Source organism: Festucalex cinctus, chromosome 10, assembly GCF_051991245.1.
Source record: "Festucalex cinctus isolate MCC-2025b chromosome 10, RoL_Fcin_1.0, whole genome shotgun sequence".
Lineage (NCBI taxonomy): Eukaryota > Metazoa > Chordata > Actinopteri > Syngnathiformes > Syngnathidae > Festucalex > Festucalex cinctus.
In genome coordinates this window covers 10,491,231-10,509,047 of record NC_135420.1, presented here as the reverse complement: position 1 = coordinate 10,509,047, position 17,817 = coordinate 10,491,231, and the positions used below count along the sequence as shown (strand labels likewise).

Sequence of the window (17,817 nt, the reverse complement as noted above, 5' to 3'; positions counted from 1 at the left end):
TTATAAGCGGTCCAAAAGATGGACGGATCGAATAGCACAAAACTATAGAGTGGCTCCAAACATTATTTTACTGAGGATGTTTAATCTTCCACATGCCATTTGTTTAAAACTTACCTTCTTGGGTCTCGACCTGCGTTGTGGGCATGACAGTAGCGGTGGGTGTGGGAGTAGGCACAGTGGCTGGGGTGATCATGGGCCTGATGCTTGCCCTTGGAGTAGGTTTGTTCCCTGGGTTGACAGCTTGCTTGCTGCCTGTGGCTACTACAGGTGTTGGCTTTATGTTGGCAGTTGGTGGCTCCGAAGTACTGGCACTGAGAGCAAATGGAGGCACACTGTCAGTTCACACCTGTATAACCTAGTTGGACTGAATAAATGGTTTTCATTGGGAGAAATCACTAGCTTTTTTTTTTTTTTTTTGGGGCAATTTTTGTGCATCATACCTGCCCCTGTCTGCAGCCGGGGTTGACTTAAGACTGATCTGTCTCTGTTCTGTGCTTCTCTGCTGCTCCTGAGGCTAGAACCATGACAGACCAAGTCACATTTTTTTTAATTTTATTTCATTTTTCCACAAAACAGAAATTTTCCATTGAAAATCTTGGCGTGGACACTCACTTTGCTTGGACCTGCCTCAGCAGGCTCATCTCTTTGCTCTTGTCTCTCTTGCTGACCTCGCAGTTCTCTCAGTTCTCTCTCCTGTCGATTAAACCGCCCCTCGTACTGAGACTTCACAGCGTTTACACGCACATCTAACTCCTCATTTAGCTGCTTTTGCTCTTCTAATCGATGCTTTATCTCTTCATTTTCCTTCTGCAGCTCGTCTTTGGCGCCTAGACATGATGAGAAAATTTGAAAATTCAAATCAACACAAACGAAAAACAACTACATCGAGTGCAACTCAAGACAGTGACGGAGAGAAAAATTGTATGAAGGCTCGTGCATTTGCTGGGCTTTTAGTGTCTGATTTGAGGACTTAGTGTTTGTGTTTTACTGTTGTACAGTTCCATATTGATATTAGTTAAGCACACAAATACACCATGTAGAACAACACTACTTTTTTTTTTTACTTTGAGATTTGTACAAAGATGAAAACTGTATTACAAACAAAATATCATCATCATGCTCACAATTGTAACTAGTGGTGGGATTCTCTCTTACTTGTGAGCTGGCTGATCCTTTGCTTGGCAAAAACAATAGCCTTCCTGGTCTTCTCCACCTTGTCTGCCATCTGCTGTTTCAGTGTGTCCTCTTTCTCCTGCAGCTCCTGCCTTAGTCTTCCTAGCTCAGTCTGAAGCCTGGATGAGTGTTCCTGAGCATTGCGCACCTCCAATTCACGCTCTGCAACCACCTTTACAAAGAAAAAACGACAACATAAAAAGGGAGAACATGTGTGGAGTGCAATTTTAGCAACTACAAATTTATGGCCGTAGATTGTTTCACAATCAAGACCAATAAAGAGCATATTTGATGGCTAGCCTTGTTAATGTTCTCCAGCTGTCCCTCAAGGTCTTTAATCTTGGTGTCAGCTTGGCTCAGAGAGTCTTTAAATCCCTGCAGTTCCTGAACTGAGGCTTGACGAGCCTCTTCTTTGGATGGGCCTGCAGCCTCAGCTACAATCTAGAAGTACAGTACAATATTTAATCAGAGTATCAACTATATAAGACAGCATATAATGTGGGGCACACATACCTTGTCGTGTTCCACTTTGAGCTCATCATACTGAGTCTTGTAGCGGCGTCCAAGCTTTCTGACCTGGGTAATCGTCTTTATCTTCTCCTGGATTTCAAGACTCTTTGTAACAATCTCTTCTTTGAGCAAATTTCTCTCATCTGTTATCTTGCTCAAATTATCAAGCAGGTTTTGTATTTGGCTTTGCTGGGATGCTGTGAGATTGCTATTCCTAAAGAAAGATGGTCATAGAACAGAATTAATTGTTATTGAAGGCCAGTTACCTAAGGGACGCCGCACATTGAGTGAAAATTAAAAATAGTGAAGTTCGGGGGAACGTGCCAGACCGTGAGTATGGTGGTGTCCACTGTATTCCTCAAAGAGTGAATAGCACATTCACTCTCTCTCACGCACACACAAGACAAAAGCTATCATTACAATTATAGTACTCACCTGGCAACTTCTGATTTGATCCTGTTGTTCTCTTCAATGAGCTGCTGGATGCGTTTAAGGTGCAATTCTTTCTCTGAATGTAGACGCTTGTACTCGTCTGGATCTGCATCTTTCTGCTGACTCACCAAATGCTAAAAAAATAAATACATATTGTAAAGCAAGGTCAATAAAAACAGCTAAACATACATTAGCCATTAGCTAATAATGAACCATGTCTAGTAATCACTTATTTTCATACATTAACTTTTGGACTGCTGAGGAAAAAAAAAAGGGACCTTATGGTTTATTATTATTTTTTCAAAATCTCAAAATCAACAACAGCAAAAATAAATACTGTCAATAAAACACAGTTCGGCTCCATGCATATGAAGGTAAAGGTTGCAGATTTGTAGCTACAGCTGCCCCCTGGAGGGCAGAAATGTCTCTGAATTGCCAAAAGTAAAGGCCGAAGCTGTTTAACACTGCCACAGATTTTTTTTGTGCTGTCTTCACATTTGTTAGAATACTTACAGCTGGTAGGAAGGCCCATTGGCTAGATTTTGTGTATGGCACCATTGAGGTGAGGGCAGTTAGTCTGTCTTTCCACTAACCTGTGTGCGACCCTTCCAGCGCTTGATCTCCTCATCCAGTATTTTTTTCTCCATTTGTAGCATCCCACTCTTCTCACTTAGTTCAGTGTTTGCCTGTTTCAGTGGCAAAACATCTGACTCCAATTTTTGCACCTGGAAGATAAATTAGGTGATTAATTTGAATGAATATTGGAGGATAAAGGCATTAACATGCCTCAAGACCTTTTAATGTCTGTGTGTCTGGTCAATTTTCACTTAAGTGTAATTGAATATTTAAATATCGAAAATCAAGTGGGCGGTATTATCCATAAGTTTATGGGGGGGAAGAAAATTCCGTTTGCTTAACCGGATCCTCGGAGTTGTGAAAAACATGTACTTTTATTAACAAATATTATTTAATATTTGGTGATTTTGACACAATTCCCCTACAGAACTAAGGACTGTTTGGTATGTCCCACACGTGTTTGTGGTGTTGCTGGACTTCTGGGTTGATTCCTTGTCTATATCCTCAGAGCCTAGTGTATTTTTAACAAGTATGTACAGTAAAGTGGTCTGTGATACATCTCTTACGACTCCCTTTTTTAAGCTCAACAATAGGCCCGTTTCCAACGCAGGAACTTAGGGGTAAATTTACGGCCCCAGCTCGTATGTGCGCGTCTCCACTGCAGCAGCCTTCACAACCGGAACAGGAACTTACAGGGACGAGCGGAGGTCCAACTCAAGGGTAGGTACGCCGTCGGTTCGATAAACTCCTGATCGTCCTTCGGCGCTGATTGGTTACAAATTATTTAGTATAAGAATATGTTACTTTCATGTGCGACGATGATGCATTCTTGGCTAAAGGCTCTTCCACCAAAATAATTATCCTAATAATCCTTTGCCTATTTTCTTTCCACTCTAGTGGTCTGTTAGCCGTCTCAAATTCTTCATCGAGACGCCATCTCGTCGCACTCAAACCATCCATCCACGCCAAGTAAGCAAAAATAAAAAGCAACCGTCTGTTTTCCTCTTTCCTAATTGTTCTGATTTTTCGCAGCGTGCTTGGGTGACGTCACGGGAGAAACCGTCGATCGAAACTCGTGAAGTCGCTAGTCGTCCTTTTCGAATTCATCATCTAGACGCCATCTCCTCTCATTCAAACCATTCATCCATGTACATAAAATGGCAACCGTCTCACATTTTAATTTTTCTTCGTTGTTCTGATTTTTGTGCCATGCTTGTGTAACAATTGCACGGCGATGACGTGTCGATCAAAAGTCATGATGTCGCAAAACTGCGTCGTATTCCGCAGTGGAGAGACAGCCATGAGCAGGCCGGCTGAGAGGTCGGTGTCTGTGTAAGTCCCTACCCACCCCCTATACACTCAACGTCCTGAAATGGAAAATGGGGCTAATAACAATTTTCGCTGTTCACCAAGAATCATCGTTGAGACGGCAATTATCCCGTTTTGGTGCACGGAAGGTGTAAACAACTGGGAAAAAAAACTGTGCACAAAAAAAAAAAGAAAAAAAAAAGACTGAGCACAAGACGAGTACGGTCGTATAATATTTGAGGGCGTGTTATTCTTGAGAAATTACAGTTAATACACACACACAACACAATTTACCTTAGCTTGTGTTTGCTGCAGTTCTTTCTCCAATTTATCCTTTTCCTCTCGCAGTATCTTGTTTGTCTCCATTAAGATGCTCATAGTTTCTGTCTTCTTCATCAGCTCATCATGGTGCGCCAAGGTCTTCGCCGTTACCTGACGCACAAGAGCATTTAATATTTTTAAGTTAATCAGAATATGGTTTTCATTAATTAACTTCATAAAATTCAAAGAGCATGTGACAAAATGTTCTATATTTTCACAGGTTAGGACACACTCATTCAATAATAGTTTGATCAAATGTAACCCAACTTTGGCTACCTACCTGCATCCTCCCTCGAGCAGCACTCAAGCTGTCCTGAACCTCTTTTAGCTCTTGTTCCAGATGTTCAACCCTTAGACGGTAACGCAAAGTCTCCCCTTGAGCAAACTCAAAACGAGACTCTGCAATCTCCTTTTCTCGACGCACAAACCTATGACACACACATATTGGTAAAACGTAATTGTATAGTGCCTTTACATTTTCGGATTATTCAAATCCGCTTATGTTGCCTGAATCAAACATTTAATCACATGTACTTTTTAAAAGCAATTTTCAACAGGCTCAGACACGCATGTAGAAAAAGTTGCCACTCGGGGTACAGTATTTTGTTCAATAGTTAAATAAGTACTATTTTGTTTTGACTAACTTTAGCAAACACCTGACTAGAAGTGTCAAAATTAATCGACAAGTAATTGATTATTAAATGAATCGACAATCATTTTAATAGAGTAATCATGATTATTGTTTAGAGCCAATGTTTAACTTAAAATTGCCAAATCCTGGTATTTCAGCCTCTCAAAATTACTCTAATTTCTATAGTCGCTCATGAAAGCAGACATATTATCTTTTGTTTTAATCAAAATAAGACATTTGCTAAAATCTACTTTTACTTTGGAACAATGACCAAACCAGTAACTGAATCAGGTTAAAAAATAAAGAGTACAACATTAAGCCCTCCCGTGCGATATTGCTCAATTGTTGCTTAGTTATTCTTTTTAATCTTTAAACAATACCGAAAAACAATAACTGGATCATAAACAATCAGTAAAAAAAATAATACATACATAGTAATACAATCTAATAGAAAATTAGATTTGATCAAATTTAATGAAATTACAATAGATTCTAAAAATAATTGATAGTGACAGCCCTCCACTTGAACAATGACACCAAATTTAACTTCATGAAAATTCAAAAGGACTGACCTAACTTATTTTGTAGTGCAAACATTTTTTTTTCCTGTGAAAACATGCTACCTTAGAATCTCAAGGACTTGTTCTTGTGATTTGCCTTCTTCAGACAGGGAGATGTTAAGTGGATTCTCACTGGCAGCACGCTGCAAATTCTCAGCCATCTTGCTACTCATTGCCTGAATCTGTTCATGCAAGAGAACGTTCTGCCTCTGCAACTCATCAAAGCGGCTTTCTATTTTGGACATCTCCTCCTGTGAGATTACAGAATGGAATGAATGAACGGAAAGACATTTAATAGGACTCACTTGTAATCCAATATAACCTATGAAATTGTCCAAAAAACAACCTTGAGGATCTTCTCCTGCTCCCCCCAAGAGATCTTGGCCTCCATTAGCTCAGCATTGGCACTTTGAGCTCTTTCCTCGAGCTGATGTCTGAGCTCAACTGCTTGCAGGGCCTGAGCCTTGGCATTTTGCATTGCCTTCACATCTGCAGCATGCAACATCATCTCCTGCTCATACTTGTCTTGTGCTTCGGCTGCCAGTTTAGCCTTAAATATTTGATAGAAAACTACATTCAGATTGTATAAAAAAATATATATATATATTACGTTGAAGGGATTATAACATGGGGGAAAAAAACAAACAAAAAAAACACATCCGCAGGCAAATAAACATGGTGGCTATTTACCTGTTCTTGGCAGTCTTGTAAAGCTTGCAGCTGTTGGGACTCAGCAGCTGACAAGCGCTGTAGTGCCATCTGGTGTTCCGCCTGGGCGCTGCTCAGGTTCCTTTTGAGCGTATCCATCTGATAGCAAGGTTGGGATGAAGAGATTTTTATTTTTATTTTTTTAATTAAAAACCCTTTTTGGGGCAGATACATTAAAAATGTGCAATTTAGAAGAGTTTAAAAGGAAAATTGATTACCTGCTCATTCAAGGAGAGCATAGCATTCATATTTTGTTCTTCCATATTACGTTTCTCTTTCTCGGCTTCCAGAAGCTTCTCCTCAAGCCTGCGATGTTGCTCCTCAGCCTCCTTCACATGAGTTTCGATGGAGGCATGAGCTTGCTCCATTACCTGCACATTACAAATATGATCCAAAAACGAAACTTAATATGTTTTAAAAAGAAAAACAGCACACCAAGTTTGCGTCATTTTTATCTGAGACAAAAGTCTGCAATTATGTATAACAACATGAAGGGTGCATGACTTTATTTTAAGTGTACTTCACCTGTTTCTCTTTGTTCAGGGATTCCTCCAGACTCTGAGCCATGGCTCGGTACTGCTCCATGCTGGAAGTGGCTGCTTTAAGGTTGTCTGCCAGCTGCTCTGCTCGTGTTTCAGCCTGCAGCAAGCGAGCCTGAAGATCCTCCCGTTCTTGATTTGAAACTTGCAAGACTGAGAAAAGGAAGAATTTAATAAAATTGTTCAAACATTCACTCTTATGTGAATCTGGTATCAACATGGATGACTACAACCAACAACAAGGGAATATTTGGCACATAAATGGGACAGATGAACATTGCAAATCAACAATTTCCTTGGATTTGTAATAGTAACAGAAATAATCAGTATGTGTTCATGTTTCTTTATTCCAACCTCTAGTTTTGGGCGTGGTGGGGGAGCCCAGGATGTGACGTTCACTGCTACCTTGCTGTACCCTGAGGGAGTCGAGTTCCACCTCGGCAGCATTCAGCAGATCTTTTGTCTTCTGGTGTAAAGTCACTTGCGTCTCCAGTTGCCGCTTTACTTCCATCACTTGGATCTTAGCAGAGGAACGAGAATTATTTTATGGATATTGTTTTTCTGCCCTCAATTCAGTGTTTTATAACTGTGGAGTCTACGGCTAGGTATCGATTCAAGTTTCCTGAATCGATTCAATTTCAATTCACAAGAGTTTAGTTTAATTAGATTTTTTTTTCACTCTCACTCACACATGTAAGCTTGCGTGAATGAGTGAGTGAGAAAAAAAAACCCTGCGCGTGTTGTCAAGTTGCCGCGGGAGTGACGTCATGCAGCCGACAAATACGCCCGGGCCCGTCTGCGACATGCCCCCTGCCACCCCCCGCTCTGCAATTGGCTGGAGGGGTAAGCAACTGTCTGTCCACAGAAACGTCCTGCTGTTGACAAAACAAACACAAAATGGCAAAATACAGGCTGGGGGGTGGGGGTTTAGGAAAAAATCCCCGCCACACATTAACAGAAGCCCAGAGGTGTAGAGTGAGAAGGAGTTCATGTGTATAAATCCTGTATTTATAATCGTACATTTTCCTGAGTAAAAACGGAAGACCGTGCCTTTCATGTAAACAAAAAATGTGTGGTGGCCAACAGCAAATAGGTCAAATAAATTGATTTCCTACTTCTTGGTTTCTACTCAGCAAATAGCGCTGCTCCACCTCATTCTCCAACCTCTTCTGTAGCTGAGAGATCTCTCGCTCTTGCTTCTCTATCTGGCCGTTAAGACGCTGACGTGTATCAGCATCTGAACGCTCTAGTGTAGCCTATAAAAAAAAACAATATTTCACGTTGGAAACTTAAGAGTTTTGTGAACATTTCAGTGAGGGGAAAAACAATCACCTGAATAGCCTGAAGGTTGGTCATCAAAACATTCTGACTCTGTTGTTGGCTAAGGATCATATCCTTCTCTTGACTCAACCGAGACTCAACCAGTTTCAACATGTCTCTCTCTTTACGTAGACCCTCAGAAAGACCCTAAGAAGGAAGAGGACTGCAGTTAAATTATTTCCATTTTCAATGTCCATAGCAGCAATTTATCTTAGAGAATACCTCTGCCATTGAAAGTTTTTCCTGTGCCTCTTTTAGATCCTCATTTAATGTGTTGATGGTTTGCTCATGCTTCTGTGTGGCAGAGGCCAATTTCTGCTCCTTCTCTCTGAGGGAAGCAATCTCTTTCCTGTATCCCTCAACATTGTCCTGCAGCATTTCATACCTGTCATTGTTCAAAGAAAGCTTTTTACTCCTAACGAATCAAAAACGCAAAAATTCAACTTCAGCATAATATAAGCTTGGGAAAAACATGTTATAATTTGGCTCATGTCAAACATTCACAAAGCCTTTAAGTTTTGTTGTCAATGAGCACTTTGAGATTCTTTTGGATTAAGTTAATTAAAAATTAAGTGATCAGAATTAACATTAAATGACTAAGCTTTACCGGTATGTCAAATTCAAATTAGGGCTGGGCGATATGGCCAAAAAATAAAATCTCGATTTTTTGCAGTCATTCAGGACGATTACGATTTTAACCTAATAAATCCAACTAACGTTTACTTAAAGGTTTCATTTATTAAAAAATAATTCCTGTGCTAAATGTTCAGACACCAGTAACGTATACTGATTCTAGATCAGTTTTAAGGCAAAATTACATCACATAAAAGCATTTGGATGTAACAGAACATAAGAACAATGTCAACAAACAATTTCTGTTTTCAGGAGTGCCTGGTCAACCTGTTTTTTTTTTTTTTAACACAATTGAACCTCAAATAGAGCACAATTTCACAGTTTCAAAACACTACAAACACGTTGACAATGTTGCACAATGTTGTTACTGAAATAACTTGAAATTGGCTAAGTGCCAATAAATATAATAATAATGTTCTGAAAAAATAATTTCTTCATTTTTGTGGTTCAATTGTTCTTTAAAACAAATGAATTAAATTGTCTTGGACAAAAAATATAGTACCCTTAACTTGATATTTTGTGGTATTTGACTTTAGATATTCCTTGCCGATTAATTAAAGGGAAACTTCACTTATTTATCCCATTATAGTAATAAAAAGTTAATATTTTGTCTATAATTAATTTGATACTTTCATTATTTTTCACGTACAATTATTACCTTTTAAAAACACATTTTGCAACTTGCTGTCGACTGAAAATGACATCATCCAGAAGACAAAATTCGATTTCACGATTTAGCAAATTTTCAAAAATCCGATTTTTTAAAATGCCGATGTATCGAATTAATTCGATTTATTGCCCAGCCCTAATTCAAATTGTAAAGCCACTAAGACGACATAACTGGGAATTTGAGAAACGTGTCTGTCATAACAGAGGGCTCTAGCATTCGCCGGTTATATAGTGTTAACTCATAAATATCCAAAATACTGCAGAAATTGTTTTGATATTTTCAAAGGTTGAAGTTGACCTGAATAGAGATGTGCATGTGAATTTCAGTGATGATTCATAGCATTTTTGTGTCATTAAGAGACGTTTAGCTTTTGTACATTTACACTTCTGCTCATAAGTTCAAACAGCTTTCAAACAATTGTCAATTGTACATGATGACATTCAGCCAGTTACGAGAATCAAATAATGGTTTGGTTCTCCCTTAGAGGTTCAACATGTAATTCAAAGATACAGCCCAGTAAATGGTCCTGCTTTTGAAGATGGAACAGACCTCTTTGATGCAAACTCCAACTGTGTTGCTGTTTTAGCATTCTGGGAGCGGAGGTCTGAAAGTTGTTCCAGGAGTTTGTCATTCTGCTCGGTCAGTGCTTTGTCACTCTCTGTCCGTTCCTTTTTATATGAGGAAAACACCTCCTGCAACTGCATACGCAAGAAAAAGTTTATCTATGAATATAGCTCAGGAGTATTATGGTCAGCAGCCTATATAGATCAGCACAATAATCAGCAAATTTGAGCACAGTTTCTGTGATGAAACCAAATTGTGCCGTGTTTGGATGGATTTCACTCATTTCAATTATTTTGCATTTATTGTGTCATTAAAAAAACAAAAAACAAAAAAAACTACAGTTTTCAAGAGGAAATACTTAAGTTTACATGCACTTAATACGTTGTCATTGTTACACACAAATTCCTTGTTTTTGTTTTGTACTTTTGTACCCCATATGCATCAATGGGTTACATGCAAATTCTTATTTTCAGAAGTTTTAATACTAAAAAATAAATAAATAAATAAATAAAAATAAATAAATAAATAAAGTTGTTTGCCACAAATGGAGGGGTTACAGTTTTCAAAATTGTCCAAATGTACTCCAACTTGTGTATTTTTACTTGTTATTGAATCACTAAGTATTTAAATTTAAATCAAATCAATGCAACCTTCAGAATTAAAATCTAATTCAATCACAACCTAAACAAAACAAATTGTGAGGTTCTTATGCACACTGCCAGCCCAAATCTCAACACCACCTCCACCCAGCTCTGTGTATAAAAAAATACAATGGCAACATTGACATACCTGTCGCAAGGCTGCCTTGGCCTCCAATGCTTCAGCAGAGTCAGTTGCCATGGAGACGAGCGCAGTGGGTGTCGCGGTGGTGGGAGTGGCTGCAGGTGAACGCCGGGGAGTGGACGTGAGAGTAAGCTCCTCTGGTGATGTACCTTAAACAGAAAATTGAGCTATAATATACAGAACCCTTAACATTTCGTTAGATTTGAATGCATTTTCTTTGCGTGGAAGATCATATTTAACATGTAGCATTTTTTTACAAATAAAATGTTGATGATCTGCATTGTCAAGTGGTACCTTGCTGAGGGAAGCTGACACCCGTTGCCTGTGCCAACAGCACACGGTACATGTCCCTTTGCCTCATGATGGACTCTGTCATCTTTACTTGCTGGCTGCGTTGCTCCCTCAGAGACTCCACCTCGGCCAGAGTGGTCTCCAAACTGCGCTCCACCTCATTGAGCCTGTGACAGCCCAACCTGATTAATCCAATTCTTCATATCACACAATCTGGATTTACATTACATTGTTCAAGTGACAATTCCATTTTGTTTTGCTATCAAGTGGTACAATTCAGACATGTCTGCAGATACAGCAGCATAAAGAGGTGTTTGGGTCTGGGGACGGAGGGTTTGGAATGCATGAAATCACTAAACATCACTTCAGAAAGCATCACCTATTAAATATGATAGAAATATCATACGCTGAGGTCCATGAATGAGGGGTATTGAAATTGCAAACAGTGGCCAGTGGAGCAATGCTGAGGTGACCCAAGTTGAAAACAATGTGAGGAAGAGCAGGCCAACTAAATGTACCAACTAATGTATAATGTAAATCTTTTTACTATTATTCACTCGTTTTCTTCTGTGTTGTTAAAGCCCGGTATTGTTTTGTAATAAGTTGTTTACCTTTCATTATGAACAGTAGGGGTGTCATCGAATCGTGTGTCCTCTCTTCTATTTCGATGCTCGAAATCGTGACGTAATTTCGATCGATTTCGATAAAAAATCGAAATCGTGACACCCTTAATGAACAGCTGCACATGTGGGTTGTTTCATTGATTGAGTAAATAGGGGTCACATAAATGTTGGCTATTGGTTACTTGAAAAATACATTTTGACAGTGAGGCAAAAATTGCATAGAGGAACTAAGTTAAAATTCGACACTTAGACATGCAGTGTAAAAGTAGTGTGTAATAAGTGATCTTTAGACGTTGCTATGTCATAGAATGGAGCAAAGTGCATGCATTTCGAAGCACACACACGGCAGTGGTTCAGAGACCACACTATGCAAGCCTGCCAGCTATTCTTATTTTGTGTGAGCGAACAAGCATCTCGGCGAGCGACAGCGACTTGGCAGCCAGTGTGAAGCCCAGCTAGCCGGATTCAGCCTGGAGCAGCTCACAAGAGTGGCAAGCGGGAATTGGTCTGAATCTTTAAGCCATAGACTGGAGTGGCTAACAAGAGCGGCTAGCTGGAGAACCTAATAAAAAAAAAAAAAACCTAGTAAAAGCTTGCAAAAGCAAAGCAGAAGGTGACAAGCGATGGGAGCCCGAGTCACTGGACTCAGCGACGACCACCTGCAGGACCCAGCTGTAGAAGGCAAGCGGTGGTTGACCCATTTTCACAACAATGGCAAAAATTAAGGAAAAGTGGAATCCTATGTGATAACTGCTGAAAAAATTGAGTTTCCACTGAATATTACACACAGAACAAATAAATATAATTAGCATACTTGTACCCAGAGGTTTCCAACTCTTCTTTCTCTTGGGCATCACTAAGATCTCTGAGGGCCACCAGAAGACGCTGGTTCTGCTTCTGTAGCTCTTCCACACTCCGGAAGGTCACCAGGTGCCGACTAATCACTTCTGAGGTACTGCTGACATCTGTAGAGCTCAACTGCTCATCAATTAACACGTGGTTTCCTCGGGCCTGCTCAAGCTCAATAAGGAGCACGCGCACCTTGGGGAGGTTGGAGGGGGGGAAAAAAAAAAAAAAGTTCACATCATCCTGATTCTACAATACAGGGCAATATTGTTCGAATCAGAAGAACCTACCTGCTGAGTCATATCTGCAATCTGCATTTCACACCTTTTACTGTCCCTTTCGGCAACAGAGCAACGCTTATTGGCTTCGTCAGTCTCATTCTGCAGGCGGTGCACTTCCTGCAACACACACGCATGAGCAAACATTGAAAGCTGCTTACATTGGTTAAAATGCTACTACAACTGAAAAAGTAGGATGGTACAGTGTTGTAAAACCTTCCAGGCAAATTTACACATACAAATAAAAGGGGAATAATAAAAATCTAAAATATGCCTCATTTAAGCGCAAATTCAAGCACCGCTCAAGATAACTTTAAGCTATTTAACAACACATCACAGCTTGCTATGGTATTTTAAACATTTTACATATTGCACCTAATTGAGAAAGAGATGGCACATTGCAGTAGAAAAAGACAAGGAAAATAAGCCATTTGTCAAAGTAGTCCTTGCCTGCTTGGCAGAGCTCATAAAGCTGATAAAAGAGTTACATCTATAGAAATAACTTGATCGTTGTTGATTTTACCACAGTGTAGAAGAGAGAGAGAGAGAGAGAAAAAAAAAAATCATAATACAGGTCAGCAGTCAATCAGTTGAACTAAGTCTTGAATGCCAGATAGAGACTTATTTGCTAGCCGACTTTATGGTCAGATAGAACACTTTGAATTTCAAGCACATGTATAAAAACTAAAGCACCTCTCGATTAAAGTAAACTTTTCACATCTGCACTTGGGGAGCACTGGACCATACAAAAGACCACTTACCTTGACAGCCTTCTCGAGCTTGGCTGAAAGACTGGCCACGGATTTCTGCATGCGCTCATGCTCATCCTGTTGCCGTTTAAGAATGGGAGCCTTTGCCTCCACTTCTTGCACTATGTCATCGAGATACTTGTTGATCCGCTTGTTCTCCAGACGCTCCAACTGCAGCTGCTCCTGGCTTTCTAGATAGGCAGTATATAACTACAAAAAACACAACTGTCAGAAGACAAGTCAAAATACCCCACAGTGAGAACAAAAAAAAATTCAAATGTAAATTCTGAAACACTTAATGAACGTATCCAATGGTAGCACCAGTTAGGAAAAACATAAGCTTTAGCACTGCATTGTTTATCAGAGTCCCTAAATCGCGTGCTTCTTCAATCCTTCAACAGTAAAATCACGCAAGCACCATTAGTGCCAATAATATTAATTTGAGAATTGAGATTTCATGACACACACCTCAGTGAGCTTCATTCCAGGTTTAATCTTTGCCACAGCAGCGGCTGTCGGAGACACCGATGACATGTGCGCCTCAGTGAGTGCAGATGTGGTGCCAACTGGACCTGGACACACAAAATGGGGAAAACAAGAAATACAATGAATGAATAAGAAAAGAAAAATAAATTTTAGGACAGGTCTGTTTTTGTTAGGTCACTGATGGTTAATAAAATGTAAGCTGGTTTACTATCAAGGCCTAAAAACCATTACACAACCAAAGGTACAACAGAACGCAAACTACCTCTTAATTTCAAGTTAGAAAGGAGCTGATTGGCATTGTCCAGTTCCTTCTCAAGCATGCGGATCCTCTCCTTTAGCTCGGAAACAGCCTTGTCCTTAGCAGCATTGGCCACTTGCAAATTCTCTTCGAGAGCTTTGTTGGCTGTAGCAAAGGGAGAAAACAGAAGACCAAGGGCGTTTATAAGGTACTCAAAGACAAAGTATCAATAATCTTCCTTTGTGAACAAATGTGAAATCATTGAGTTGCAGCCTCATACCTTCCCCTGCCTCTTGCAGCAGTTTATGCAACTCCTGTACAGCTCGACTCAGCTCTTCTCCTTTGGCATCAGAATCAGCTGCTGCTCCCTGTAGCCACAATAACTCATTTGCATCTACTACACTTCTATTTGAATCAATCAAAACGCAAACATTGAGGTCTTGTTGGAATACGCTCTCACACAACATACCTTGTATAAATTGGAGAGCTTAACGTTAGCATTCAGCTCATTTCGGAACTTTTCCTCTATAGTGGTCTGCTGCTCCTTGGCCTTAAATGAACAAACATCGTAAAATTAATTCTGTACTCGTCTGACTCTAAATTCCACTTGAAAAAAGATTCAGCACCCAAGAAGTTCCAAACAAGCTTCAAAATGGGCCTCCTTAACACGCATTTTAGCACAAAACCTAGCTTATTAACATTCACTGCCTTTTACAAATATACTTGTCAATTATATTTTTTTTGAATGGGGATAGATGGGGGAGAATCTGATTATGCTCCACTGTAAATGTCAAACTTGGAAACAACTTTACTGATGCCCATCCACAAGTAGATGATATCATTGCCCATTTTTATATGAAATAAACACAGTTTGAGAGTCCATGGGACCAATGGCTGCATTTTGTGCAACCTTACCTACATTTTTCTACTGTCAATTATAAAAGAATGGTACAATGCAGAAAGTAGAGAGTCTATTCTGTAATTTGGTAGATTCAGTTTAATTATTGAAAATAATATTGTGTGGGTATTGAAAATTTTGAAATTTTCTAAAATGACTGAAATGAGTGAGTGAAATTAGTTAACGATTCTTCAGCACTTCCCTGGCTTTTCCCCAGAAATTCACCAATGTCATCAATGGTGACTATGGCCTTCAATCAACCAATCTTCTTCCTATCATCATGCTGGACACTGGACACCCACTTTTTTGTCTGTGGTGTAGCCTATTTCAGCTTCCTTTTGCACATTTTGCAACTTTCAACGTTTACTGCCGGGGTACGTTTGGAAATTCACTTTAGCATCACTGACAGTGTGTGTGTTTGAGGAGGCAGAGCGCACTTCCCTCCCACCAATTTCCGAATGCAGCCTATGTTATAAAGTAATCAGTAGCTGCTTGAATGAACTGGGCTCCGGCACTCCTTTTTGGGGGCATTATGAATGACCAAACGGCACATTTGAACAACGCACCAAGTTTTCAAACAGTCGGAGTAAATCAGTGAATCAGCAGTGCGAGCGTATTTCAGAACACACCTGATTAGGGAACGGGAATTTTGGGTGCGATTGCAAGCTCTACTGTACTTGGTCTCATTCATTGTAAAATAAATTTCTCAAAAAAACAAACAAAACAAACAAAACAAAAAAACAACCTATAGTTCGAGTTTGGTCATTTCCTTGAATTACATCAAGTAGGTTGCACATACTTCTTTCAGTTTGTGGATTAGGTCATCTTTCTGTTTTTGGTGGTTTTCATTCAATGTTTTCAGACTGGCCACTTGTTCCTGGACTCTGTTCAACTACAAAATACACAGACCATAAATTCATTAAATGGATATGAAGTTATTACGGTTAGTATATCAATGAAGGAAAGAAACATACCTCATCTATTTTATTCTGCAGGCTGCATTTCAGATCCAGGATTTCTTTACCCTTCTGTCGGGAAAGGCTCAAAAGTTCTTCACTCTTGGCCTTCAACTCCACATTCAGCCAAGATGTTTGTTCATGCAGCAGCTTTTTTTCTTGTTCCATACGCTTCTCCTTGTACTGAAATGGCAAACCATCACAAATCATGTTAGTTTAGTGTATGCACACCAAATTATACAATTTTTTTGTGGCAGAATAACAAATATGAAGCAAATATACAATAACTTACTTTGATGTTGACTTCTGCTGCTTCAAGTTCCTCTAACCTCAGTTGCTGAGACATTTTGGAGGCACTGACCTCCACCAATTTATCATTCATTAGCCTCAAGTCATCTAGAGGGACAATTGTGAGAGTGGGGGGGTTGCATGTTTATATGTTGGCAATACACTAGAGGAAAAATTAAAGTTGAACAGCACCCAGCCTGGGAAGTTTCCATTTTACCTGTGAGACTCTAATAAGGTTAGAAAAGATGGATGGATTAAGGCGCCCGTACCATTTAAATGTTCCAATTCCAAGTTTCTCCTCTCAAGTGTCCGCACAAGTTCAAGCTTTTGTGCCTCCAGTTCTTGCTTGGCATTTGAAAGCAGAGTCTAAAGGGGAAGTGAATGAGACAATCTCAATTACTTGGTTATCTTCAAAATCCAAATAGTTCACCTACTAAATTAATTACCTGCTCTGAAAGTGACTTCTCTTGAGCATTTTCATACTGCTGGTTCTTCTCACTTACAGTTTTGAGCTCATCCGCTACGCAATAAGTCAAAAACAACATACATGGTTAGCATAAACTAGCGTCAAGGGACATGATAAATTGAGATTGCATAGTTCACTGTTACCAATTTTCTCCAACTCCTCTTTAAGTTTACTGTGCTCTCGTGTCTCTCTCAGTAAGTCTTCCTGACACTGAGCCAGCTGTTTCACCTTGTCGAAGAAATGTTGCTCTGGGAGATAAGAGGGAATCGAAAACACTTGTTTACGTTATTGCTAACTATGCAAAGTAGCTTAACTAAAACAACATGCGATATGGCGACTGGTAATTGGTTACTAAATAAACTGCACTGTAGAAAACCGCATGAGCTAGATTTAAGTGGAATTAAAAGAGAATTGTGTACCGGGGTTATTGATCTGTTTATCAACTGCGTGCATGGTGAGCAATGCCGAAGATTTTAGCACTACTAGCTCGTGAATATATGGCACATATCTTACCACTGTCAACTCTGAACTGCTCCCGCTGGGCTTTGAGAGTGTCGATTTCATAATGCTGATCCGACAGGATCTTCTCGAGTTTGTTAAATGTCTCTTTTGACAATTCAGACAGCTCGGAACTATCAAAGTCTTGCAGCAAGAGTGCCGCCATTTTTCGAGAGCGAAACGCGCAGGCGTCAACATAAACCTAACTGGTGCATTATGGGAGACGTTTCTTTACGCGCAAATGACAAATTCTTGAAATTGAATTACAATAAAAAACAAAAACAAAAAACAAAACAAAAACAAAAACCCACACAATTATCAGAAGCCCATTACATTAATTTTGGGTTCTCTGTGAGGGTTGCCGTTTTCATTAGAAGATAGATGCTGATTCACCAGCAGATGGTAGTAGAATTGTACAGATGGTGTTGTATGTACAGTGCAGCGGTATGTTTCAAGGGGAAAAATACATTTA

General features: G+C 39.6%; 1 protein-coding gene across 5 annotated transcripts in view; it reads right to left on the bottom strand.

Moving 5' to 3' along the window:
• The window catches only part of tprb (translocated promoter region b, nuclear basket protein), a 35,235-nt gene extending 17,708 nt beyond the window's left edge, over positions 1–17,527 (bottom strand). For 4 of the 5 annotated variants that reach the window (XM_077533212.1, XM_077533213.1, XM_077533214.1 and 1 more), the window contains exons 1-36: positions 17,361–17,527; positions 16,991–17,095; positions 16,828–16,901; positions 16,651–16,747; positions 16,386–16,489; positions 16,112–16,276; positions 15,937–16,029; positions 14,709–14,789; positions 14,520–14,607; positions 14,264–14,404; positions 13,984–14,087; positions 13,528–13,725; positions 12,779–12,886; positions 12,457–12,683; positions 11,023–11,186; positions 10,735–10,877; positions 9,931–10,079; positions 8,301–8,463; positions 8,091–8,225; positions 7,874–8,014; positions 7,113–7,278; positions 6,745–6,911; positions 6,438–6,590; positions 6,202–6,318; positions 5,858–6,061; positions 5,575–5,762; positions 4,601–4,748; positions 4,294–4,431; positions 2,709–2,840; positions 2,119–2,249; positions 1,687–1,897; positions 1,474–1,614; positions 1,156–1,345; positions 613–827; positions 441–514; positions 115–311 (exon numbers count right to left, since the gene is read on the bottom strand). In XM_077533212.1, the coding sequence (XP_077389338.1) occupies positions 115–311; positions 441–514; positions 613–827; positions 1,156–1,345; positions 1,474–1,614; positions 1,687–1,897; positions 2,119–2,249; positions 2,709–2,840; positions 4,294–4,431; positions 4,601–4,748; positions 5,575–5,762; positions 5,858–6,061; positions 6,202–6,318; positions 6,438–6,590; positions 6,745–6,911; positions 7,113–7,278; positions 7,874–8,014; positions 8,091–8,225; positions 8,301–8,463; positions 9,931–10,079; positions 10,735–10,877; positions 11,023–11,186; positions 12,457–12,683; positions 12,779–12,886; positions 13,528–13,725; positions 13,984–14,087; positions 14,264–14,404; positions 14,520–14,607; positions 14,709–14,789; positions 15,937–16,029; positions 16,112–16,276; positions 16,386–16,489; positions 16,651–16,747; positions 16,828–16,901; positions 16,991–17,095; positions 17,361–17,511 (5,203 nt within the window). In that variant the 5' untranslated portion in view covers positions 17,512–17,527. The remainder of the gene's footprint in view (positions 1–114; positions 312–440; positions 515–612; positions 828–1,155; positions 1,346–1,473; positions 1,615–1,686; positions 1,898–2,118; positions 2,250–2,708; positions 2,841–4,293; positions 4,432–4,600; positions 4,749–5,574; positions 5,763–5,857; positions 6,062–6,201; positions 6,319–6,437; positions 6,591–6,744; positions 6,912–7,112; positions 7,279–7,873; positions 8,015–8,090; positions 8,226–8,300; positions 8,464–9,930; positions 10,080–10,734; positions 10,878–11,022; positions 11,187–12,456; positions 12,684–12,778; positions 12,887–13,527; positions 13,726–13,983; positions 14,088–14,263; positions 14,405–14,519; positions 14,608–14,708; positions 14,790–15,936; positions 16,030–16,111; positions 16,277–16,385; positions 16,490–16,650; positions 16,748–16,827; positions 16,902–16,990; positions 17,096–17,360) is intronic. The other variant, XM_077533215.1, reaches the window with a different exon arrangement.
• Positions 17,528–17,817: the final 290 nt, after the last annotated feature.